Here is a 26,711-nt window from a genome sequence, read left to right on the forward strand (position 1 = left end):
AAAAAAAAAAAAAAAAAAGGCAGATCAATGCCACCAAGAGAAAAACAATGCAAGGAGTTTGTTTTCTCTAAAAATTCATTTGCCATTAAATAAATCAAATGAACCAACCTAGATGTCTCAAATATGGAAAATGGCTTTGTCATATTCTTGCCTTCTCTTTATCCAAAGTTAAGATAAACAAAGTGGCACATACACTGTACTAAGGTCTGATATGCCCCTCTAGTCACTCTGAACTGCAGAGGGGGAGAGCATGATTCATATTTCCCCATTATTTCCTCCTCCTCTCAGACTAAGACCTGAATGAGATTATGTGATTTAAATTTGTCTTCTTTCCTCAATTCCAAGCTACTTCTCTAATAAACAAGTTAAAAAAAAAAAAAAAAAAAAAACATCTAACAAATCTGTCCTGTTCTCCTAAGATGAATTTAGCCTCTTTTGCAAAAATAGTTACTAAAATTACAAACATCAGGACTTCCCTAGTGGTCCAGTGGGTAACACTCTGTGCTCCCAATGCAGGGGGCCGGGGTTCGATCCCTGGTCAGGGAACTAGATCCCACATGCATGCCGCAACTAAGGAGTCCGCGTGCCGCAACTAAAAAAAAGAGCCTGCATGCCGCAATGAAGATCCTGTGTGGGCTTCCCTGGTGGCGCAGTGGTTGAGAATCCGCCTGCTAATGCAGGGGACACGGGTTCGAGCCCTGGTCTGGGAAGATCCCATATGCCGCGGAGCAACTAGGCCCGTGAGCCACAATTACTGAGCCTGCGCGTCTGGAGCCTGTGCTCCGCAAGAAGAGAGGCCGCGATAGTGAGAGGCCCGTGCACCGCGATGAAGAGTGGCCCCCACTTGCCGCAACTAGAGAAAGCCCTCGCACAGAAACGAAGACCCAACACAGCGAAAAATAAATAAATAAATAAATAAATAATTCCCATTAAAAAAAAAAAAAGATCCTGTGTGCTGCAACTAAGACCTTAAATAAATAAATAATTTTTTTAAAAAAAAAGATCTTTAAAATTACAAACATCAAATAACTTTAAAGGGTATGCCCAGAAAAGAATGGGAAAATTCTTAGTATTCCAAATTCTGTAATTTGTTGCAAAATTAGCCACATAATCCGTCTTACAGTATCAAGTGCAAAGAAAACAAATATTACATGAAAATTCTTGGACTTTAAACTGTTTCACAAAGGCCCTAAGGGTGTAGGAAATCCTAAAATGATCTCATACATAGTCACATGTCACTGCTTACAGGGAAATAACACTCCACATTCCAAATAATAGATTAAATTCCTAACCTGTTTATATACTCTGTTCTAATTATGTTCCACTCTGAGGCACTCTTTTCATTAGTTAACCACTACACACACCAAAGTCTCATTATAAAACACATATATTTCTTACTACATCCAGGACTAACCCTCAAATCATCACCTAGATAATCAAAATGTTGAAGCATCTTGTGGATGGCTCCTTTGCTTCTTAAAGCATTGGAGAATCATTAAAATCCTGAGGATTGTTTTTCCTTAAAAAGGAAAAAAAGACCTTTCCTTTTTGTTTTTCCTTAAAAAGATTCGTTAGAGCACAATTTAGTATTAAGCATTTATTTAAAAACCTAGGGACTTCCCTGGTGGTTCAGTGGTTAAGAATCCACCTGCCAATGCAGGGGACATGGGTTCAAGCCCTGGTCCAGGAAGATCCCACATGCTGCCGAGCAATTAAGCCCGTGCGCCACAACTACTGAGCCTGCACTCTGGAGCCTGCAAGCCACAACTACTGAAGCCCACGCGCTACAACTACCGAAGCCCATGCGCCTAAAGCCCGTGCTCTGCAACAAGAGAAGCCGCCGCAATAAGAAGCCCACACACCGCCACGAAGAGTAGCCCCCGCTCGCCGCAACTGGAGAAAGCCCGCGTGCCGCAACGAAGACCCAACACTGCCAAAAATAAATTTAATTAATTAATAAAAACCTAATGAGGGACTTCCCTGGTGGTCCAGTGGTTAAGACTCTTTACTTCTAATGCAAGGAGCATGGGTTTGATCCTTGGTCAGGGAACTAAGATCCCACATGCTGTGCAGTGTGGCCAAAAAAATATAAAACAAACAAACCAAAAAGTTAAAAAAAACCTGAGACGAAGATTGTATTCAGTTTTTAAAATGAATAGAAAATGCAGGCCAATTGGTAGGGATTATGGTATTCAGTTGAAGCCTCAGCATCCTACGGCAGAGACCTTACTTCATGCTGAAAATAAGTTTTATTTAAAATTAAATAAATTTAAAGAGTTCAGGGCTTCCCTGGTGGCGCAGTGGTTGAGAATCTGCCTGCCAATGCAGGGGACACGGGTTCGAGCCCTGGTCTGGGAAGATCCCACATACCGCGGGGCAACTAGGCCCGTGAGCCACAACTACTGAGCCTGCGCATCTGGAGCCTGTGCTCCGCAGCAAGAGAGGCCGTGATGGTGAGAGGCCCACGGACCGCGATGAAGAGTGGCCCCCGCTTGCCGCAACTAGAGAAAGCCCTCGCACAGAAATGAAGACCCAACACAGCCATAAATAAATAAATAAGCTCCAATCTCTAAAAAAAAAAGGTTAAAAAAAAAAAAAAGTTCAGTATGTGGCAGCTAGAACATATATTATCTCATTTAATCTTCACCATAACGTGCTTAACTCTTAAGAGTTGTGAGAATGCCTCGCAGAGCTGCTTCTCAATTCCATATTGCTCTGAAAATACATTTCTGGGGTTAAGGCCCAGGCACTGGTATTTTTAAAAAGCTCACCAGGGGGATTCTAATGCAAAACCATGATCCAGAATCACTATTAGTCATACTTAAAAGCAGCAGCACCCTAACTCAAAAATAACCCTCAGTGGCACAGCTGGCCCTCTCCAATACCCTATGGCCCCCACAAAGACCTTGGAAAAACTTTCCAACAAGCTGCCCTCAAATCCTGGGATTCCATCATCTTACTGACCTCCTGGTGTCAATTTCCTACATAATTACACACTTTGACTCAAGTCTCCAATTTCTCCTCAAACTATGTTTACTTCTTCCCATGTTCCATTCAACATCATCCCCTTTAGATAGAATGTAACCTGATCATCCAATTAATTTCTATGAGAACATAAACAAGGAAAACAATGAGCCAAATAACCTGACACTCCTATTTCTGGAAAGCTGCTAATACCTTTTGTTTTGGCCTCTAGCAGCTTGGATAAATATGAGAGGTGCTTGAGAATAAAATTTATCTCCCTATACAGATTGGGTTCACTTAGGTACTATTTGCTACTTTTAAGATACAAACATGTCGGATATTTAAGCACAAACTGAAAGAGTTCAGCTAAATTGTCCTAACAGTTAACCAAAAGAGCAGTGTAACTCCCATCATTTGAACCTCCCCTCTCAAGCCAAAAAAATTAAAATGCTACAATTACTTCCAGCATTTTCAACGATCCGCTTATTTTCAAAGTGTTTTTTAAAAAGTTCTCCGTAAGCTTTCCCATAAAATATTTGCCTTTTTGGTGGTAATTTATGTGAAATAGGCAAGGGCAACAATCAAAAGTTCACTTAAGAATAAGGTAAATCTTAATTATACACTGACCCAAATATCAATAAGCTACAACATACTATATTATGAAACAGTGCCTTTTCCACACATTTCCCTATGGCTTTTAAAATTCTACCGAAAGTTTTTCTAGTATAAAAGAATTTAAAAGTTCCCCCAACATGGCGAAAGCTCAGACATGACATTAGTTCCCTCTGGTTAAACACGAACCCAGTTCAAGAATCCTTTCTTAATAAGATTCTCTGGCTTGAATTTCAATCCTAACTTTAATTTTGGGGACAACAAAATTCCACTACTTAATAGTACCTAGAGCAAGAGAAATGTACTTACCTGATCTCTAAGAATTCTTGGGGGCAGGCTTCTCACACTATTTCACAATATAAATTGTAAAAATAGGTTGGCAGCACTACACATACAGGAAAATAAAACTTCAGTTGATTTAAGATTAACTCACATATACAGAGCCAAAAACCTACGTAATTCCTGCTGTCTCTGAGGAAGCTTATTCACTACAGAAATGGGGAATGTAAAAAAGACTATATTGCAACAGACGTAGAGTGAATTAAGTGAATGACAAGGCATGATAGTTCATGGGGACTTGATCCAAAAAGGCCACATTGTTAAGCAGTAAGGGTGGGAATTCAGTCTCTTGAAAACCATTACTGGAAAATTCAATTAACAGGCAACAGAAAACCTAACCTCTAAGTTCCAGTTTCATAGCCATCTAACTATGTGATGAATAACCCTCTAGACCTCAGCCTTGTCATTTTTAAAACAGGGGTTAGGGCTTTCCTGGTGGCGCAGTGGTTGAGAATCTGCCTGCCAATGCAGGGGACACGGGTTCGAGCCCTGGTCTGGGAAGATCCCACATGCCGCAGAGCAACTGGGCCCGTGAGCCACAACTACTGAGCCTGTGCGTCTGGAGCCTGTGCTCCGCAACAAGAGAGGCCGCGATAGTGAGAGGCCCGCGCACCGCAATGAAGAGTGGCCCCCGCTTGCCACAACTAGAGAAAGCCCTCGCACAGAAACGAAGACCCAACACAGCCATAAATAAATAAATAAAAACATCTGATTGTCTTTTAAAAAAAAACAAAAAAAACCCAGGGGTTAGAATTAGATAATCTTTACATATCTTTCCAGCTCCAATATTGTTTATTGGTTCTGTAGTTATCTTTCCCCATACATTTGAATTTAAAAACTGTAGTGATCTGCATATTTAAGACTGTAAGAATGGGTATATGTAGGTAAATATTTTCTGTCCCTCAACATCCTCAAATAAGGAACAAAAACTCTGTTTTAGGTTAGGGAGTATTTACCATCAGACAAAATGAGGACTAGAATGGTGAAATGATTTATCAGCAGAGTCAGCAAAATTAGAACTTTTTCTTAGCTGCATGTACTAACCCACTCTGCCTCAGGTAGAGGTTACAAAAAAAGAATACATGGGAGTAAATCACCAAGCTTATGACCCAATATTTTTGCTAGTAAAGTTGCATATTTGGAACTGCCTAAACTTTTTGAACAAAGAGGAGGCTGAAACATTCCTTGCTAGTCATTTATATAACTTTGTTATTCTCTGTTTTGCATTAGTCTGTCAGAAATGCAAAGTAGCTTTATTTCTTCCTTGAAATGTTACTTCTAGTAGGCCTATTCAGGTCATGTTTTTCTCTAAGCTTCAACTTTCTATTTAATATTCCTCAGAATAAAGAAAACAGCTCATTTTAAACAAGAAGTTTATTTAAACAACAAGACGCTTGACTTGAAGGGAAAACTATCTAGGATTCATTTCTTTTAGAGTAATTTATCCCTACTTAAAGACAGATTGCCCTACATGTAACAGCTACGTACAAAAAAGTTATAAAATTGTCCTTGGTTTTACAATGATAAATGAAAAACATTAAAATTCTCCAATCGAACAAGGTATGCAAGAATTTTTATGTTGTTCTTTTTTTGTTAAACAGTGAGAGCAAAATAACTTACTGGAATATAAAGATAAGAGCGGATGAGCATGCCACTAATGGAGAAAAGGGGGTATCTTCACAGAACCAGTATTTTTCCCCATTCCATCTCCATTTGATGTCGATCAAAACATACCGTTGGCCATTTAGTTAAAAAAAAAAAATGCAATATGCTTGTGCACATACACCAGTTACTTTATGTACAATAAAGGAATGGGGAAGGGGAAAATGAAAGAATAGAGAAACTATACTGTAGTAGTCAGGATGTGGTGGAACCAAATTGCGGTTTTCTAATTGAGAATGTCTTCTTGGTCTGGAGGAACAGAATTCTGGAGTAAAGTAGCAGGTTCCCTTTTTAGTAGACACCTCCTGTCTGCTGCTGGAACACATCAATTGTATCTTCATCCTCCATTTCCAACTAGCATAAATGAGAAAAAAAACAATCGGCCATTGGTTATTTAGCTCTTAAAATTTATAACTATCAGACTTAAATAGCCTGAAAATCTGCACAAGTTCCACCCAATTCCAGTGTTCATTATTTTAGATGTCCCACAGCTTAAAGTAGCATCAGACTTAGGTTTAAATAATTTTTCACTTGGTCTTTTTTATGAAGATTACAGAAAACTGAGTTTTTAAGTTAAAAAGCTGAGTATGTCCATAAGTTAAATCATCTCACCTTTAATTATTGAAAATAAAACTGATGTATATAAAGGCTCTCACTGCAACGTTGTTTAGATGAGCAAAAAACTGAAAATAACCAAAATATCAAAACCCAAAAAAATATGGTACATGCATACATGAAATACCATGTACCTGTTATTAAAGAATAAGTAGATTTACACATGCAGAAATGGAACTATCCCTTAGATACGGTATTAGGCTAAAAAAATTTAAAAACTAGGCAGTAAACAGCTTATAGTATTATATTTGTATGTATATCTTTAAGTTTGTGTGTATGTGTATAATATGAATATATCTTTGCCTATGCACAAAACAGTGGTTACCACTATGTAGTAAGAAGAGGAACCTGAGCAAAAACAGACTTGTTAAAAAAAAATCCAAATTCAAAATGCTATTAAGTTTGCAAGGTTTACTACCCACACATTATACATAAAACCATGTTGATAGCAGGAAGGTCTCGGTACACATGGCAACATTGTAAGGTAAACAAGCTTTGGAACAGTTTATAATGCTGATAATTACCCAAGAAAAATTTTCTAAAAACTGGTAATTTTGAAGATAAAACAACAATCTTGGGCATCTAAAGACAAGAAAGGGAACTGTTTCTAATGAAGTTCAAATACAGTAAAAGTAGGACTAAAGCATTAAAATATTAATGACTAAGTCTCAATTCTCTATTTGTAAAATGGAATATCATTCAGTTATGAGAACTAAATGAGTCAAAGAAAGTGAAGTACTTAAGAGAATATGAGTATATAACAATTATATTGCTATTAAAATTGGCTGCTAAGATGTTCTAATTTATACAATTCTGCTATTTAATAAGTACTGGAAGAACAATTCTAAAATGAATCAATTTCACTCTAAAATAAATTCAATTCCAAATACTAAAATGAGGTCAATTCCAAATTCAGTTTGAAGATTTTATAAATGCAGTACTGAACAAATCCTCCTCAGGTTTAATTATTTGCAGCTAGCATAACAGACAACTCCCAGAACTTTTTTTTGGTGGTGGGTGAGGGCTTCAAAAAACAGAAAATACATTACCATCAGAGTTTAGCATAATGGGTTCTTTTTATTCTTTTAAAACCATCAAAACTGGTCTTCAGCCTATCCACTGAAATGAAACTACTGGAATGTTTTTCAATTTTATAGTGAAACTTCAAATGCCTTCAAAGGATACAAGAGCTTTTTCTCTCTCTCATTCATCAAGAGAATTCAGCTCCTCCTTGTGGCTACATACTATAATTGCTTCTTAGAGACTCATCAACAGAAATCTCTTCAAAATATTCTTCCCTCAAGTACAACTCATAGACATTTCAAATTTTTGAAGATTATCAACAAAACCACAACTGGATTTTCTGCTTCACTCATACCATATTTATCACTTTCTAGTTTTTATGGGGTGATAAAACAAATTCAAAAGGACAAGGGCTCCAATTTAAAATTTCTGCTATCAAAGTTTTTTTCCCCAAAACTGAATGTCTTAAATGGAATTTCAGAAGGTAAAAAGAAACAAAAAGTTTCTGCTAAAGAAGATAGCCCAGCCGATCCCCTACAAAGTGAGAGAACAACTGAAGTAATAAGTAAAGAGATTAAGGGATCAGACAACACCTTTTGTAGTAAGGGTTTGGAAAGCCACCTATTATCAACAGCCCTGTGAAACATAAGCTACCAAGAGACTTGCAGTTAGAGCCACTAGATTCTCTTTAGTTCAGAAGTATAGGTAAAGAGAATTCATGAGGGGCTAAAATGGTTAGGATAAACAGCCAACCAATCGCTTATGGGGAACCCTGGGTATGATTTACAGCTGCAGAAATGAAAACAACATTCTGAAGTAACAAACAGGAATTTTATTTATTTTTTTCCAAATAATGCTGGCAAGAGGAAAAATATGGATTAAAGTAAAATGACCTACTAGTTTTACTAAGTGATAACTGAATACTTAAAAACCATTGGCACTTCCTGAATCTATTTTTTCTTTCTGTTCCCTTTTGGCCATATTTTACACAGCTTTGAACTCTGGTAAAGAACTATATTCCAATGACTAGAAGTTCACAAATTAATAAACAAAGCTGTTGAGAAAATTATAAAAAACATTGGTTTTTCTAGTTAGCACAAAGACATTTTTACCTGTGCAGGTGTGTCTGTTTCATTGATTGGCTGCCCGTCAAATCGGAATCTGATCTGCCTCATTGACAAACCCTGGACAAAGAGTTTAAAAGCAATAAGAATGCAAAGAAACAGTAAAAACTAAAACTACATGCATATTTGGCCATGAATGTATTTAAAAGAGAGACCTAAATAAATGATCAATATGTTAACATTTCTATATTGGTTAAATGATTTGGGGTGATTTTCACTTTCTTTAAACTATACTATGTTTGATTTTCATTGGAAAAATGATTTTTCTTAAAAAGGACTAAAAAAAAAAAAAGGCTGTTTTATGCTTTTGAGACCATAGCTACTTCAAGCTTGAATAGATCATACCTTGAGTTAAACAGTGCATTTAAATGAGTTAGATACTGAAAGGAAATTTGAAGCAACAGATGCACACGTCAACATTCCTCAACGCACATTAAAAAGCGCTCCAAAAACAAACACATAAACAAAACCCATTAATAATATGAAAACTGAAGTCACCTAAAAAAGGTGTAATGATTAAAATAAAACTTTGCCTAAAAGCTACCTTCCCTTCATGTCTATCCAAACAATTCCTACCACTATGTAAGAGTAACCTAAGCCCCAGCCCAGCACAATACTAGGCACACCACAGGCATATTCAAGTTCTTATCCTTGGACAGTGAGGACATTTCCAACAGAACACAAGGCAATAACTGGTCCCTAAAACCATCTATAAGACCACAATCCACATCCAAGAAAATCCTGGAACAGCTCTAAAGAAGCACCTGCTTTTTTTCTCCTTAGGACTTACCCAAGCCTGCAATTATCAGTCAACCTTGTACTAGAAAATAAGCTCCAGTAGGGATAGAAATCTAGACTTAGTTACATACTGTATATCTTGCACACGGTAGGTGCTAAATACTGATGGAATAAAATGGATGAAAAGCAGTATCTATCTAAGTATGCTTCATTTTCTGTTTTTATTTGAAAATAAACCTAAAGCTAAGTTGAGAAGCTTTATTACAAAAAGGGAGTGTCAAGAAATTTTTATGTGCATTTAAGGAGATAAATGAGCTTAAATACGCCCCTTTCTGCAAAGGGGACTCCATTATTAAGAATTACCTACCTGACACAGGGGTGGGAAGAAGGGGAAAGGAGCAAAATAGTAAAGTTGCTGGTAACTGCAACCAAATGAGGACAAGATTTCTTTGGAGGTATGCTGTGAATATTTTAACTCGAAAAATACCTTTCTTGGAAGCATCTTTCGCAAAGTCATTCCTGTATCATGCTCAAATTACAAACTATAATTCTCGTTACAAAAACTCAGTTTTAATTGATATTTAAGAGAAAATTAAACTGAGTTCCTAGGACTAAAAATATTGAAATAAAATATTCAATAAACACTTGTTTAACAACTGTATTCCCTTATTTAACAAGGATTCACTGAATTGGTCTTTAAAACTACCTGTCACGTGAAAATCATACTGCTTTCCTTTAAAACTCTCGTCTTTGGGACTTCCCTGGTGATCCAGCGGTTAAGACTCCACGCTCCCAATGCTGGGGGCCCAGGTTCAATCCCTGGTCTGGGAACTAGATCCCGCATGCCGCAACTAAAGATCTCGCATGCCATAACTAAAAAGATCCCACACGCTGCAACAAAAATCCCACATGCCGCAACTAAGACCCGGTGCAGATAGATACATACATAGGTAAATAAATAAATATTAAAAAAAAAATTAAACAAAACAAAACACAACACTCTGGTCTTTGACACATACCACTTCCAGACTAGCCCTTGTCTTAAGGAATACAAGCAATCCCCCACCAGGTAGGTGACAGCCATAACCTAATTCATTCCTCATGACTTTCAAATTTAGTTTGCAATTACACAAAGTAACCAAGAATTCAATGCCAAGCCATTAATACTAAGTATTATCTATTTACAAACACTCCATTGGAGACTCTGCTTCAACAAAACTCTTGCCATCTTCTATATGCTGGGTTCTTCCTTCACTACATCCAATGGCGTGGCCATTCAAAATAAGGATGAAGGGAAGGCAGGGCCAGTAGAACACAAGCAAATTGTATTCCTTTATTGCCACCTGTTTTTACGCTTTTCCTTATCAATAAAAGCTCTTTTATTTTGCTAGAGATCAAAAGTCCAAAATTCAGGAAACTTGCCTTTAAGATTCCATAAACCATGTAAATTCAAACAATGAATTTGCATTAAACCAGTATTTGGTTTCCTCTTCTGTATAAATCTCATCCCTGAGCTTTAGAGTTGTGCTCCAGAAGAGCTGTGTGAGGTTCTCTCTTCGGGTCCCCATTTCTTCATTTCACAAAAATGAACTGGACTAAACCAATTATTCTGTGCTCTCCGAAACCACTTGACAATCTAGTAAACAATGTTGGGATAGATTTACACTAGAATGGAATAGTATGCTCTCAGTCAGTTGCCTGAAGGATATGTGGCGGATATAAAGTGGGCAAAGTCTAACTCTACACGTGAATGAAAAACTTACTAAGAAACCAACCTACAGAAATACTAGGTTTGAATGTTCTCTATTCTTTTACAAGCATTTGAACACATTCTATATGCCGAGCACTGGTCTAGGCTCCAGAAAAAAATAAGTCAATAAAACAGCCCTATGCTCAGGAAGCTTACATTTTAGTGCAGAGACAGATAAATATAGACAATAATCAATGCAAAACAACAAATCAAAACAAACAAACAAAAAAGAGTGAGAGGACTCAGTGATGGCAATAGGGGCACTCTGAATTAATCAGAGAAGTCCCTGAGGTAGTAGTTAATCAGGAATAGAAGAAAAATGGTTGAGGGCTCAGCCCTATCCAATGTAAACATAATGTCAGCCACATATGGTATTTTAAGTTTTCTAGTTGCCACATTAATAAGGTAAAAGTTTAATAAAAATGTTTTAATTCAACATATTTAAAAATACTACCACTTCAGGGCTTCCCTGGTGGCGCAGTGGTTGAGAGTCTGCCTGCCAGTGCGGGGGACACGGGTTCGAGCCCTGGTCTGGGAGGGGCCCGTGAGCCACGGCTGCTGAGCCTGCGCGTCTGGAGCCTGTGTTCCGCAACAAGAGAGGCCGCGACAGTGAGGGGCCCGCGCACCGCGATGAGGAGTGACCCCCACTTGCCGCAGCTAGAGAAAGCCCTCGCACAGAAATGAAGACCCAACACAGCTAAAATAAATAAATAAATAAATTTATAAAAAAAAAAAAAATACTACCACTTCAACATATAATCAACATTTTAGAAATTGAGATACTTAACTTTTTTCATACCAAGTTTTCAAAATCTGGCATTCATTTTACACTTTACCACACATCTCAATTTGGACTAGCCACACTTCAAGTGGTAAACACTCACACGTGGCTTGTGGCTACTGTGCTGGACCAAGTTTAGATAGAGAACAGAATTCGCTGATGGATTTTATTTGTTATGATGCATCATCAAGGAGGACCCTAAGGTTTTGACAACTAGATGCAGAATGGTGCTATTTACTGAGTGGGGACAACAGAGAAAGATTTCTAGTAGAATCAAGAGTCCTGCTTTGCATGTTTAGTTTTAGATGCCTATTAGGCATTCACTGGAACTCCTCCAGAAATCCAATACCAAATGAGTTCATTAGAAAGTAAATATGAGCATTCAATTAATCTTGATAGGAAATCTTTGGTCAAGAAGTCTCACCTGCCAAAAAAACTTTAGCTATGCAAATTCGATCGGATAAATATTTTGGTTTTTTTAATAACCTGTAACTACACTTAGAAAGCAGGGAATCAGCCCCATTAAATGATACTTCAACCCCCTCTTCCTTAGAACCAGAGAAACCACTTGAAAAGTAAACAGGGATCTTGTTTCACTCAAAACTCTGAGGTTATCCCCAATTTAAGAGGAAAATGGGAATAAACATCTTTCCAAATTCTTCCCGGATAATATTTTCATATTTGCATTCCAACAGATATGCACTGGAATTATATTTTTTATGGATTACCAACGTTCTTTTTCCTCTAGTCCAAGTTAAGAGTGGCCCCAACAAGTTTAGTCAAACATAACCCCAATCTTATGCCTAATAACTGAAAAAAATCAAGGAAAACTTTATTTACACTGGGTAATATAGTAGACTTACTTTAACGTAGCAGGAAAACTAAAAAATTCTTGATTGACCCACTAACTAGATCTTATAAGACAATTCCTTATGAGGATAATCTAGAATACACAGGATGTGCTTTACTTTTTCTGGCACACAGTATAATGCCCCAGCACATAGGCATCTGGTGAAAAAAAAAAAAGATAAAAAGCTCCTTTGGGGGCCCTACAAGAAATATGGGAAGTCTTAAATATGATCATTTTAGGATGGACAGAGAGTAGCAATAGATGTATACAGTAAATTGGTAACAGTTAATCTAGGCAGTAGACTCATGGGTATTCAATGTAAACTTCTTTCTCTAAGTTCGAAAATTTTCATAGTCAGTGTTGAAAAATATGACCATTTAAAAGCTACAATTTAATAGTAATTAGAGAAAAGTTAGGTAAGATATGCAGAGAATTTTGTTGAAAGTCACCAGATCTAAACATGAATTTCTATGTTGTATAAGGTTTTGCTACATAAACATTCTACAAAATGATTACCTTTTAAAATTCCCCTGGAACCTGAAGGAGTACTAGTATTCAAATATGGTAGATACCAGTGCAAAAATTCTTTAGCACAATTAATAAGTACATACTTACTAACTGTTAGGGGATTTCACCAGAATTCTTTAAATGAAAGTACACTGAAGGGCATATCTTTGTAAGGAACTATGAAAAAGTTTATGCAGATAAAAAATTATAACCACAGTACTCTCTTATTATGTTATAAATAAACTAGGCATAAAATAAAGCTTCAAACTCAAAAAGAAGTTTAAATCTTCAGTTTAAGAAGCCCTTCAGTCTCATGGAGAAGGCCCAAGTTATCAACTCAAACTCAATTTCCCAACTTGTAGAGGTTTTAACCTTACTCTGTTTTGAACCTATTTTTAGGAGGTGAATTTGCAATGTAGATAAGTTGTTTTGGTCTAATAAAATAATTTTCCAAACTTTTATATATTATACATCCAGTATTGAACAGGAAAAATACTTCTGCCAGGCTACTGTTGGATTAACTGATCTACCAGAGTTTCTGTTATACTTGCAAAAGTCATCTTTAAAATTACCTTTGTATTGTTACAGACTCAACATCACAAAAGGAAGCTTCTTTGTCTTAAAGCTTACATTTACCTCCCAGCATCTGTTCATTTCTACTTCCTCTTCTGATGTAAAAAATTTACTATTTTCTGAGTAAAATTCAAATATCCTTATAATACAGGAATGTGTATGCTTGGCTCAGGAGGTTAAATCTCTTGACCTCTACTATTAGTGTAAAAAGAAAATATTACAGTTTTACACGCTTCAGGAAAATTGCAATGTCCTTCTACTCACATTTAATTTTATTTCCAAATTGGTTAAAACACCCGAAATATTGTTTTGACACAAGACAAATTTTAAATTGTTAAAAAAGAGCCTGACAAGAAATTTTACCAAGTTCATTCTTATTTTCTTATAAAAGTAAAATTGCATCCCCTTGGGAACAAACCACATGTTGTGAAAATAATTTGATGCATTTCTGGCACAGAACTAGAATCATATGTGATATTAACCACCCTAAGGGGTTTTATGAAGAATCAACAAACCAAGTGTATGATAAAACTGTGATATATCAAGTATAAAGTACATATTCATTCTACCAAAGATAATCTATTGTCATATTATGCTGGTTTCTATTCTCAAGAAAATAAGGTTTGTTTTTTAAAAATACGTTTTATTCAGTGGAAGTATACAAGTCAGTTCCTCACCTGTCGTTCACAATAGGCTTTCATTAGTTTACTAAGTGGTGTATGCCTCTTAATCTTAAACTGCACCACAGAACCATCCTGCCCCGCCACCTTCAAATTAATATGATCGTTGTTCTCAGTCTTGACTCCTTCCTGTTGAAAGAAAAATAAAAGTATAATTTGGAAAATGTGAAGAACAAACACCTTTCAAAGCAGCAGCAGCCCAAGTTGCTTCAGAAATCAACAGGTTTCTCATTCTTATAACAGAGCATACAGCTGTTTGCAGCTGCTGAAATCAATCTGAAAGATAAAAAACCCTGAAGCAACAATATTAAATAGCTGTCACAGAAACAGAAAAGCAGCCTACATCCAATACTATCAATGTCGACAACTGGTTTTTAAAGATGGATCTCCCTCAATTTACTGCAATGCCCTCTTGAATCTGACTTTTTTAAAATGACATGTATTGGATCACTCTCAAAATATGTCTTTCCTCTAAAAAGATTAAAAATAAGCATCCTTTCTCTTTCCAAAGTGCTTTGAGTACAGAATGCAAGAAAAAAATCTAGAGCTTGAAATTCAAAATTCATTTCAAATCTCTTGTTAAAAAATTACCAAATTCAGCTTAATAACAAATCTCAAGCTACATTTAAAAAAAAAACACCACCTAATTGAGGAATATCCTTTGATTCTCTCCCAAGCAGCGGTATAACTCAGAACCACTATTATTGTTCGCCTCTATGAGCAGCTTCATTTTTGTTTATTTTTAGTTATGAGCTTATTCTCCCCTCCCCTTTGTTGTCATGAGTCAAATGCACAGTTTTATTCTTTGTAGACTTATTCCACAAATATTCCTTGTAGATTTTCACCCAATCTGAAGTTCATCAAAATCAAGTGTAGAAGGAATTCTGTAGCCCCTAAATCACTTCAGAATGGAAAGAGGGGAGGGTGCCACAAAACAAACCAAAAGAAAGTCCCGTGTGCCAGAAAGAAGTGTGTGCCCGAGTCCTCCAGGGAAAAGCCTCCTGGAGCCTCAAAACCCGCGTTGAAAAGTTAAGCCCTACGAAGTCTCTCTGCTCGTACATCTGCCTCCAACTTCTCGAAACCACATGGTCTCGGCAGGTTAGGGGTTATGTGGCATCCAGGGAAAAGCCCCTGCCCATTCCGACAAAAAATGTGGGAAATACTCCCCGGGAATCCCCCAACCCCGGCCCCTCACGACGGCCGACGGGCATCCGGCTTCCAACCCATCAGTAGCCCATTGATTCGCCCCGAGCCCTCAGCCGGCCAGTGCGGCCCAGGGCAGGGGTCCCCAGACGCCCGCGGCCCCCACCCCAGAGGGGGGAAGCCCGGGGAGGAGGGAACTCCTCGCCACCGCCAAGGCGGCAACACCCGCCGCGGCCCGGCGCGGGGTCCGCCGAGGGTGGGGACACCGCGCGCCCTAACGCCCCTCGTCACGCGCGCCCGGCCGGCAGGGCCCAAGAAGCCCAGCTCGCGGCCGGTGGGCCCGCGGGTGTCCGCGATTTGCCCGCCCAACTCGCGCCCGGCGCGCACTCCGAGGCGGCCGGGGGCGGGGGAGGGCGGCGGGGCCTCCTCCCGCGCGGGAGGGAGGAAGAGGGGAGGGAGGAAAATGGCGCGGAGCGCCGGGGCCTGAGCCGCGGCCGCCCCGTGGGGGGCCCGGGAAGGCGCGGGGAGCCCGCGGCGGGCTCGGGCCGGACCCCGGCCCGCGCCGTGACCCCGGCCGCGCGGCGAGGCGCGGAGGCCGGCGCCGAGCTCACCTTGGGCTTTTCGTCGGCCATGGCGAGCGCCGGAGTCTCCTCAGCTGCCGCTTCACAAAAGAGGTACCAGGTCCGCACCGAACGAGCACACAAGCAGCACCAGGAGCGGCAGAAGAAGGAGGCGGCAGCGGTGGAGGAGGGAGAGGGCGCGCGCACGTTGTGCGCTCCCTCCCCCCATCCTGCGTGCGCGAGCCCGAGCCGCCGGGGCTCCTCATTGGTTGCCGCCTCGCGGGAGCGCGCAACGCTTACATAACCACCGCCACCCCCCGCCCCGCCCCGCCCCAGCGTGGGCCCGGCGCCCGCCAAGCCGGCGGGAAGAGGCGCGGACACGCGCACCCGGGCCGTCGCGGGGGCGCGCCTGGCTCTGGGCGGGGCTGTATTGTCCTTCTGTGGTGGAGCTTAATCAAAATGGCTTCCAGCTGGTCCTCGGTGGGGACGAGGAGGCTTGAGGCCTAGACGTGACACACAAGCCGGGGAAGGCCTACTGACTAGACGAGGAAGGGGGAGCCTAAATCAAAGCCCCAGCACGAGGTTCTGGGAAAATAACCTCTCATTCGGTGGCCCATATGCAGCTTTCCTCAGGGTGAGAGGAACATCACACTTCCTCTCAGTCAGCCTCTCTTCCCTCGGATTTTAAAGCTTCAGCCTCATCCCGCTTCCCACCAGGCTCTTGCCTTAGTGCCGTGACTACTTCCGTCCTGCTGGAAACCCTGTACTTTGACTAGCTGAGGAAAAAGGTTCATCCTACAAACTCCTTACTCATTGCCTGGCTCCCAACCTCCAAGAGGAAGCAGAATCCATCAGAGAGAAGCACCCGACATCTAGCTTCCAAACCAATCGATCACTTCCTCCTTACAGCCGTTTAGAAATAGAAGTTGGTCCCTCTTGTCTTAAGAACAATCCTGACATCTGTGCCGTGGATGTCTCCCACTCCTCTCGGTAGGTTTTATTGATTATGTCCTTTGTCCTTCATTTTCTTCCACTTGCACATTAGCCGTTAACCGTAGAAAAAGACTCTCAATTCCAGTTCCTTCTGAAGTTACCACCGTATCTCTCTCCATTCTTGGCCAAATATCTTGAAAAAAATGTGCACGCCAGCTGTCTCCACTCCCTCACCTCCCACTTACTCTTCAACGCACTGCAATCTGGTGCACGGTTCCACTAAAACTGCTCTCTACAAGGTCACCGCAGACTTCTTTGCTGGGTCCAGGATGCTTCCCAGTTCGTCACTCCTCTTGAACTCCCTCCCTGTGACTTTGGGCTATGACTCTGGCCTGTCCTTGATCCCTTTGCAATTTCTTTCTTTCTCAGCCCTTCCCTTAAATGTTCCTTGGGTTTTGTTCTGGACCGGTTTCTCTTCTCATTCTATTCCCTCTCCTGAGATGACTTCACCCCACTTCTATTACCATCTATTTGCTAATGATTCTCAAGTCTAGATTTCTAGTCCAGATCTTTCTCTGAATTTCCAGCCTATAAATCCAACTGACTTCTGAACATCTCCACTTGGATGTCCTAGAGGCACCTCAAATTCAGCAAATCTCAACTAAAATTCCTCAATTTACTTCTCAGACCTGCCCCTCTCTTTCAAGTTGCCCGGTCACTGTGTGACACACCATTATAACATTGCTCCAGGGACTTAACTGGTGGTCCAGTGGTTAAGACTCCACGCTTCCACTGCAGGACTGAGATCCGACATGCTGTGCTGCGCAGCTCAAAAAACAAACAAAAAACCAAAACAATAACAAAAAATTGCTCCAAGGGCTTCCCTAGTGGCGCAGCGGTTGGGAGTGTGCCTGCCAATGCAGGGGACACGGGTTCGAGCCCTGGTCTCGGAAGATGCCACATGCCGCGAAGCAACTAAGCCCGTGAGCCACAATTACTGAGCCTGCGCGTCTGAAGCCTGTGCTCCGCAACGGGAGAGGCCGCAATAGTGAGAGGCCCGCGCACCGCGATGAAGAATGGCCCCCACTTGCCGCAACTAGAGAAAGCCCTCGCACAGAAACGAAGACCCAACACAGCCATAAATAAATAAATAAATTTATTAAAAAAAAAAAAAATTGCTCCCAGCCAAAAAGCCAGGGGGCATCCTTGACCCCTGCACACACTCCCCATACAGTCAATCTCCAAGTCTGCTCGATTCCACCTTTTAAATACCTATCAAATCTGTCTACTTCTCTGCAGCCTCTGGCCAGTCTTTGGGCTCTGCTCCATTTGCTGGGCTTCCAGCTGGTCCGCCATGGGGAAGAGGAGGCTTAAGGCCTAATTGTAGGACAGGCCAAGAAAGGCAGATTGATCAGGGGAGGCAGTGGAAGCCTAAATTCAAGTCAGGTTTCCCCAGAGCTACTGATCTTTTGGTTTTAAGGTATGTCCCAATTGTGTCTGAATATTTAAGTGAATCAGAATCATCTAAGGTGCTGGGTTTTTTGTTTGTTTTTGTTTTTGGCCATGCCACACGTCATGTGGGATCTTAGTTCCCTTACCAGAGATCGAACCTGTGCCCCCTGCAGTGGAAGCAGGGAGTCTTAACCACTGGCCCCCGAAGCAAGTCCCTAAGGTGCTGGTTTAAATGCATATTCTCCTGCAGTGTGGCTCTGGGATCCCTCTTTTTTAACAAGCTTCCCTGGTGATTCTTAAACACACTAAAGCCCGAGAACCACAAACCATTCTAAAATAAAAACAAAATAAAAGAAGTTTCTGGGAATACCCTGGCGGTCCAGTGGTTAGGACTGTGTGCTTCCACTGCAGGGGGCAAGGGTTTGATCCCTGGTCAGGGAACTAAGACCCCACATGCCACGTGGCGAGGCCAAAAAAAAAAAAAACCACTTTCTGCCACTCCTTGGTTCAGTGGCAATCCTCTGCCTTACAGGATAAAGTCCAAAATTCATATAAGACCTACAAAGCTCTTTGAGAGCTAATCTGGGCTAACCATTCTAGCTCTTTCTCATCATTTTCTCCTCGAAGCCTCTGCTTCAGTCATAATCAATTACTTGGGGTTCCTGAATGTACCTGCTCTCTCTCAACTTTAAGCTTTTGTGCACTTTTTTTTTTTTTTTTTTTTTTTTTGCTTTTGTGCACTTTTGATGTGTAGAGATTCACTGAATGACTGAATAAATTGAGGCTATCACTATGCATAAGATCCTGTGCTAGGACTTCCCTGGTGGCAGAGTAGTTAAGAATCGCCAGCCAATGCAGGGGACACGGGTTCAAGCCCTGGTCTGTGAAGATCCCACACGCCGCGGAGCAAGTAAGCCCGTGCGCCACAACTACTGAGCCTGTGCTCTAGAGCCTGCGAGCCACAACTACTGAAGCCCACACAACAAGAGAAGCCACAACAATGAGAAGCCCACACACTGCAACTAAGAGTAGCCCCACTCGCCACAACTAGAGAAAGTCCGCACGAAGCAACGAAGACCCAACGCAGCCAAAAAAAAAAAAAAGATCCCGTGCTAGGCATTGGGCAAAGTCCCTGTCTCAAATTGGGTGGGGGTGGGTGGGTGGGTAGGAAGGGTAGGAAATATACAAGAAGTGAAAGGGGAAGAGAACCAACTGCCATGTGTCAGGCACTGAGTGGGGCTTTACTAATTAGTTCTTTTTCTCCTTATACAAACCCTTCCAAGTGGATTAGTATTTACTTACTATTGAGGCTCAAAGAGTTAAGTAACTTGCCCATCATCACACATCTGCCAAGTAGTGTTGCTTAAGCTTCTATTACATGCTAGGGAACAAATGTGCTGGGTGCTGTGCCAGGTACTGTAGAGAAAGCAAAAGAGATGCTATCCTTGCTCTCCTGAACCCAGGTCTTATGTTGACATCACACATCTTCCCAGGCTTGTAGGACTACAAAACCATCTAAGGGGAATATTGTCATGTTAAAATTTACCATCAGTAAAATGTGCGGGCCTCCAATAATCAAATGGTTGTTTAGTTGTTAGCTTCTAGGTGACAGGTGTGTCCTACAGTACCCCTGCCCTAAAGTTATGCTAAACTACAAAACCACCTTCGGGCAAAGGAGGAGTTCTATAAAAAGTAGTTAAGTGTATTCAAACGTGTGAACAATATATGTTCCAATGACAAACTGGAATTCTGTGAGCTGAGCCTAGGGAATCTACTGAGAGTCTCTCCAATTTCCAGGAAAAAAATTGTGGAAAAATAGAAATTTTCCAACATTAAGTTTCTCCCGCTATCATTTTCATAGGAGTGGGAAAGGGGGTGGCTGTGCACTGGAAAAGGGTGCTTTGGGGAAAAAAGTGCAAGGAGTAGTATATACAGAAAAGAAGAACAGTGGCAAACATTAACGAGTGATTATTATGTGGGGATTCTGTACTAAGCCTTTAATCCTCACAAAATGTCTATTATTATTATACCCATTTTACAAATGAAGAAATCGAGACATAGAAAGGTCAGGCAACTTGGTCAGCCAGCTTGAAGTGGTAGAGCCACTAGACCTGAGACTTTCTGACTCAGAGCCCAGACAGAGCTTAATTACTGTAGGACTGCATCCAGGTTCCTATGGAAGTCCTCAGAGAGAAAACATGCAAAAAAAAAAAATCCTAGAATAGTGGTGGGAACACCAGTCAAGTTGTTTTGACTTAATTTTTGTTTGGCTGTCTCTCTGAGCAGAATGGCAGTCCAATTAAAGGAGAGACCTGTCTTGTTTACAGTTTTGTTCGGAGCACCTAGCTCAGTTCCTGGATCATAATGGGAATGAATGAAGGAGTTGCGCATTGAGCTGTTTTCGCCATTAGGGGTTACCTAGGACAAGAAAGGCCTACTTCCTCTAGAAACCTAATTAAATATCAGTATTTGAATAATTAAATATCAATAGAAGTAGAGGGTAAGAATGGGGGAACCAGCAAGAATGTACTCTTCAGGGTCAGGTGCCAAAGAAAAAACATCATTCCTAAAAAGGGCAGGAAAATAAGAATCACAGAGAGAGTCTGTTTAGAGCTTGAAATCCTTGCCAAAAACCCTGAGAAACACATAACTGAATTTATAACACAGACGACTAAACGGTGCATAGTTTATACCATCAAATTTCTTTCAGTTCTAACAGAGGTAAGTTGAGTACTTGAGCTATTTCTGTGAATACTGCAGGAATACTGAATACTCAATTCCTGAATACCGCAGGAAATCTGGAGACAATCACAGAATCTGTGATGTTCTGGAAACCTTCCAGCTTTCTATCCTTGAGTCATGTCAAAGAAAATGGGACCCAAACTTACACCGGCAGTCAAAGCCAAGAAGCTAGTACATTTCACTTTAAATGTATCAGCTGGGGTATTAAATGTAGGGAAATATTGTTCCATTTCACAATACATTCACTGAACTTTTTTTTATTGAAGTATAGTTAATTTACAGTGCTGTGTTAGTTTCAAGTGTACAGCAAAGTGATTGTTATACATATATATATTCTTTCTTAGATTTTCTATTATAGGTTATTACAAGATATCAAGTATAGTTCCCTGTGCTATACAGGTCCTTGTTGTTTACCTATTTTATATATACATTTTTAGTGTGTATGTTAATCCCAAACTCCAATTTATCTCTGCCCCCCCACACCTCGCCCCCCGCCATGGCCGCTCCTACTATCCCCTTTGGTAACCATAAGTTTATTTTCTATGTCTGTGAGTCTACTTCTGTTTTGTAAATAAGTTCATTTGTATCATTAAAAAAATTTTTTTTATTTTTATTTTTCATTTTTAAAAAAATTTTTTGGCTGCACTGCACAGCTTCTGGAATCTTAGTTCTCTGACCAGGGATAGAACACAGGCCCCGGCAGTGAAAGCGCCAAGTCCTAACCACTGGACCACCAGGGAGTTCCCTGTATCATTATTTTTAGATTCCACATGTAAGTGATATCATATGATATTTGTCTTTCTCTAACTGACTTAATATGATCATCTCTAGGTCCATCCATGTTGCTGGAAATGGCATTATTTCACTGCTTTTTATAGCTGAGTAGTATTACATCACTGAACAGGGAAGTACAATTATGGGGACCAAAAGGTGTACACTTTAAAACTTCTTGAAAGACTTTTCCATTTTCTTATCAGTCTTTGTAATTCTTCTAAATAGGTGGATATCTCATTGATAATATATTTACTTGGTTGTTCCTCTCTTCCTCTGTGGTTGAATATCTATGCCAGTAGCTCTTAAAAGAGGTGATTTTGTCCCCTAGGGGACACTAGGAATATCTTGAGACATTTTTTTTTCTTCCAGTTTTACTGAGATATAATTGACACAACACCACTACATAAATTTAAAGTATACAGAATGATGATTTGACTTACCTACATCATGAAATAACGGCCACAGTAGGTTTACTGAACATCTGTCATCTTTTTTTAAAAATGTATTTACCTAATTAATTTTAATCTAGTCTTTTTTTTTTTTTTTTTTAATCTAGTCTTTTAAAAAATATTTATTTGGCTGCACTGGGTCTTCGTCGAGGCACATGGGATCTTCGTTGCTGTGTGCGGGATCCTTTTTTTAGTTGCAGCGTGCAGAATCTTTAGTTGTGGCATGTGAACTGTCAGTTGCAGCATGTGGGTTCTAGTTCCCTGACCAGGGATCGAACCCGGGCCCCCTGCATTGGGAGTGCAGAGTCTTAGCCACTGGACCACCAGGGAAGTCCCCAAACTGGAAATTTGTATCTTTTGACTGCCTTCATCCAATCCTCACAACCCCACCTTCTAGAGACTTTTTTGGCTGTCACAATTGTTGAGGGGTATATTATTGGCATCTACTGGATAGAGGCCAGGGGGCATGTTCTGCTCAACACCCTGCAGTGAACAGGAGAGCTCTCTTTTGCAGTTAAATTTATTTTTTTTTCTCAGGTCTTCTTTTGAGAAAAATGGTTTTCCTTGCTGGTCTTTCATCCTGTTCCCCAGAATAATTTTTTTTTTTTTTTCCCCCAGAATAATTTTTTCTGAAGGAAATTAGGCATGATTTCTATCAATGTCTTACTAAGTTTGGCTTTAACTTCTGCTGCTTGAAGAATTTTGAATAGTCAGAGCAGATATAATAACCAGTTTTTAAAAACTGATTTATCTGCTACTGAATGTTTATTTTACATTCTGAAAAATATTAGGACTCTTTTTACCCACTAGAAAATGGACACGAATGCATAATTTCTCGTAGCCACACCACTGGTAACAGAAACACTCAGATCAGTAAAACTCTGTGAAACATTTGGAAAATGCAGCCAGACACAGATGGTTGAACAGTGTGGAATTTTGCGCAAAACTACATTAAATTTTATCCTATAGATGGCTGTCTTCAGAAATAGGAATTTGGATGAAATTGTGATAGCCACAGGATTTTTCTTCCTTTACTAAAGTGTGTAACTCAAAAGAACAAACTATTAGGGTGATAGGATTTTCCTAACCACTCCAAGTCATCTTATTTTCACCATTCAAATAGGTCGTTCAGAATCATCTCAGGGAAAGAAGGCTTCCCCAAGAAAATTACTGAAATTTTGTCTTGTTTTCAGATCAAATTTCTTTCCTAAATAATAAAAGCTGCTACATTTTCAGGCACTGTTTCCTAAGGTTTATTTTAAGATTTTGAATTACCTTCCGTTCGTTAAAAAAGAAGAAAAAAACTCGCTTATCTGGGAATTTAGAACCAGTACTATTCCTTGTACGTGCACGTATTTGTAAATATGGCATTTGCAAAATAAATAACTCCTTTAGGTTATTGGACCACTTCTGCTGAGGTTTTCCATAATAAGACCTAGGATTCCCTAATTTGAGTGTCTTTTCCTGCTTTTCTTTTGTGAGATAACAACCGGTATTTGTGTTCAATTGAACCCAGTGGTCTCAATTTCACAGCTGTTTCAGTTGCATCAATTTTGTCCCCATGACTTTTGAAGCCTTTTGGGGTGGGAGTGGCGGCGAATACCTTCGTACACAAGCCCGAAGAACCGACAGGGCTCTCTTGCCACGGACACTGCTCAGAGAAGCAGCGGCGACGACGCTAACCTGCAGACCAAGAAGCTGAGTGGAAAGCCAGGCTCGGGAGAGGTCGCGCGCTCACTCACACCTCGGCCAAGTCCAGCACTCGCCCCGCCCCGCGCACGCGCAGCCGCATCACCGCCGCTCCCGCCGTCTCCGGGACCTTCTCTCTGCCTGGCTCGGGGTTGTCCGTGGCGGCGCCGGATCTGGGGAGAGCAGTACTGTGTGGATAGGCTGCCGCTGCCGCTGTTTTCCCTGTCGTATTGTCGAGGCCAGGAAGGAGGGACACGTGTGAAGTGCCGCAGAGGGGTGGTCGTGGCCAAGAGGAGAGACCCCTGCGGCGTTGGAGGTTTGGACCTGCAGGCAGTTCAGGAGGTGCTCGGACGGGGTCCTCTCTCGCAGCCGGCTCTGAGCGGGAGGCCCGAGCTGGGAGCGTTGGCTGCCCCACGAGTTCCGGGCGGTGAGGTGCTGCGGTATGGAGGAGCTAGATAGCGAGCCGACAGTCACTGTAAGGGTACCCCGAACAGTATTGTTTGCCTTCTAGGTCCGAGGATTGGGTCCGCTTCGTCCCTGCAGGCTTGTCTATCTCTCTGCCGCCTGCGAGGTGCTCGTCCCCTTCCCTCAGTACAATTGCCATCGTCCAGAAGTCACATTAATTAGGTGCCCGTGTTTGGGTCGCAGTGGTCGCTGGGTTTCTGCCCCTTTGTATACTCAGAATACCTGGTCCTGGAGGCCCCTTTCCATCCCTTTCCGTCCCTTGTCTTCCCGACCTTCCTACTTCTCTGGCTTTTCCTGTTGGGCTAATGCTTTAATGAGCGGGCTTGAACCAAGCACAGGAATTGGGGCTTTTTTCTCCCAGCCGAGCTAAGCTTCACGTCGCAACTCCGTGAGCTTGGCTTTGCTTGAGCTGGCCCAAGGTTTACTAAATATATTCTTTCGGCGACTCTTTTTTTATTGCTCTGTTTTCTTTCAATTGTATTTGAACTCTCAAGAGAGTATGTCAGGTGTGGATGATCTACGATGCTTATAAAGAGATTCAGGGTTGTTAGATAAGAGACACCTACCATTCCCCCTGCCTGGGATCTCTTCTCTCTTAGGTTTATATCCTGCTCATTTTTTACATACAAGCTCCAGCAGCCTCTTTGTCAGGAAAGCCTTTCCTGACTAGGTCAAATATTTCTGTCCGTTTAGGCTTGTTCTTCATCTCTTAGCTCTTGGTAACCTATAAGCCCCACTAAACTGCAAGTTGCCTGACCTTGTATTTTTGCTTTTTAGAAGGTTAAGATGCCTTCAGTTTTCAGCCAAAGCCATCAGATTGCAAAGCAGTATCTGACAGAACCAAAAACTGAAAATAGAAGTCATTTCAAAGCTAACTGGACAAAAAGAGACATGAGATCTCAAATAGCAGTTAACGTGGGTTGTTACTCTATAAAGCTTACTCCTATATGCTATAGATTGCTAACTTTTAATGCATATATAAAGCATGTTAAATATTAAATGTCTATCAAGGACTATGTCAGTGTTTCCAGGGTGAAAAATTAGGCTATCGGAATCACTGGAACTTTTACAGACTACGTGTTATCTTGCTTTTCCCTCTTTCACTTATGTCTGAATCTTTGGATGGGGAAACCTTCCCAGTACCCTGTGCAGCCCAGGAGAGCCACTTTGTTATTGAACCATGACAATGAGTCATGCATTTACAAATGGAATGAAAATGATCTAAGCTTAATTTTGCCCCCAGTAGTGATGGTTGACCTGTGATAACCCAGCTTTACATTGGTGTTGGGGAGACCAGGTAGGAAACTGGTTGGCCTTGTGGACACAGCCTCTCAGGGGGGCATGATCTTGGCAGAACTGCATAGTCTAGAATCTGAACCTCAACTCTGCAAGTTCGAACTCAGTCACGTGGGTATTTGAGAGTTACTCTGCTCTTTGGGCTTACGCTGAACATACCCTCAAGAGGCTGATGAATAACCCTGAAAACCATTGTCACCCTGTGTAGCATTTGTTGTGCCTGCTCTTCATGCAGCTGCTTTCTCTTATCAAGGCACGTGAAGGCCAGTTAGTAATTAGCAGATTCAGGGATGTTTAAGTGTAGATTCAGAGAGAGAATAATCTTGAGCAGTTTTTCTAGACCAGTGGTCTTTTTAGCTCAAGGGCTCTTAAGAAATATAAGTTACAGTTCTTCTTGTCTTTCTTTGGTTGTTTCTTTCCAGATAAATACCTAGAAATGGAATTGCTGGGGTATAGGACAGATGCATATTTAGCTAAAATAAACTCAGTGGGTGATGAGGGAAAGCGGGGGATTACAAGGATTGTTCCTAACAGTTGGGAAAGGCTTGGTCCCACTGGGGGAGTGGAATGAGGTTTGGGAATGAGCATCAAGTGTTCCTTTTTTGGTTCTTGACGTTATGGAGGAGCTCTAGAGGTTAGATAACTCATAAAGGTGTGGATTAGGCAGTTGGATTTATGAAGCTGAGACTTAGAGGGATTGGTCTGAGTTGGAGTAAAAAAATCAAGTCATAAAAGATGTGACACAGAAGCTGTGGGATTTGAGGACGCTGTCTTTTTAGTGAGTAACAAACAGTTCAATTCCTTTTTAATTCTTTTAACTTCCCTTTTTCTGAACTACAGATCACTGAATTACCATATAGTAATTGATTGGGGTGTAGCTTTCCTTTTTATCAACACTTCAGAAGTGACAGGCTGGGTTGAGGTGCCTAGCAAAACTCACTTGTTCATTTAGGGTCTAACAGGGCTGATGTCAGTCACACTCAGCTGTGT

At 41.0% G+C, this 26,711-nt stretch overlaps 2 protein-coding genes across 6 annotated transcripts in view; one reads left to right on the forward strand and one right to left on the reverse strand.

The window, feature by feature from the left end:
* Window positions 1-5,271: 5,271 nt before the first annotated feature.
* On the reverse strand, window positions 5,272-16,164 carry SUMO2 (small ubiquitin like modifier 2). Of its 2 annotated transcripts, XM_059907742.1 has the most exons (4): window positions 15,973-16,164; window positions 14,216-14,347; window positions 8,328-8,399; window positions 5,272-5,931 (listed from the first exon to the last, which is right to left on the reverse strand). In XM_059907742.1, the coding sequence occupies exons 1-4, from the start codon at window positions 15,991-15,993 to the stop codon at window positions 5,869-5,871; spliced, it is 288 nt and encodes a 95-aa protein (XP_059763725.1). In that variant the 5' UTR covers window positions 15,994-16,164; the 3' UTR covers window positions 5,272-5,868. The 2 variants fall into 2 exon arrangements, with proteins under 2 accessions (XP_059763725.1, XP_059763724.1); XM_059907741.1 differs by lacking the exon at window positions 8,328-8,399 and having other exon boundaries at window positions 15,973-16,086.
* An 8,124-nt stretch (window positions 16,165-24,288) lies between these two features.
* The window catches only part of NUP85 (nucleoporin 85), a 29,032-nt gene continuing 26,609 nt past the window's right edge, over window positions 24,289-26,711 (forward strand). The window contains exon 1 of one of the 4 annotated variants that reach the window (XM_059908242.1): window positions 24,289-24,435. In XM_059908242.1, the coding sequence (XP_059764225.1) occupies window positions 24,403-24,435 (33 nt within the window). In that variant the 5' untranslated portion in view covers window positions 24,289-24,402. The remainder of the gene's footprint in view (window positions 24,436-26,711) is intronic. The other 3 variants (XM_059908240.1, XM_059908243.1, XM_059908241.1) reach the window with 3 other exon arrangements.

Source organism: Balaenoptera ricei, chromosome 20 (genome assembly GCF_028023285.1).
Source record: "Balaenoptera ricei isolate mBalRic1 chromosome 20, mBalRic1.hap2, whole genome shotgun sequence".
In the NCBI taxonomy this organism is placed as follows: domain Eukaryota; kingdom Metazoa; phylum Chordata; class Mammalia; order Artiodactyla; family Balaenopteridae; genus Balaenoptera; species Balaenoptera ricei.

Coding starts and splice junctions, on each gene's coding strand:
- SUMO2 (XM_059907742.1), bottom strand. CDS start 15,993: ATGGCCGACGAAAAGCCCAAG. Junction 14,348..15,972: donor TGGCCGACGAAAAGCCCAAG/GTGAGCTCGGCG, acceptor TTCTTTCAACAG/GAAGGAGTCAAGACTGAGAA. Junction 5,932..8,327: donor AAACAGACACACCTGCACAG/GTAAAAATGTCT, acceptor CATTTATGCTAG/TTGGAAATGGAGGATGAAGA.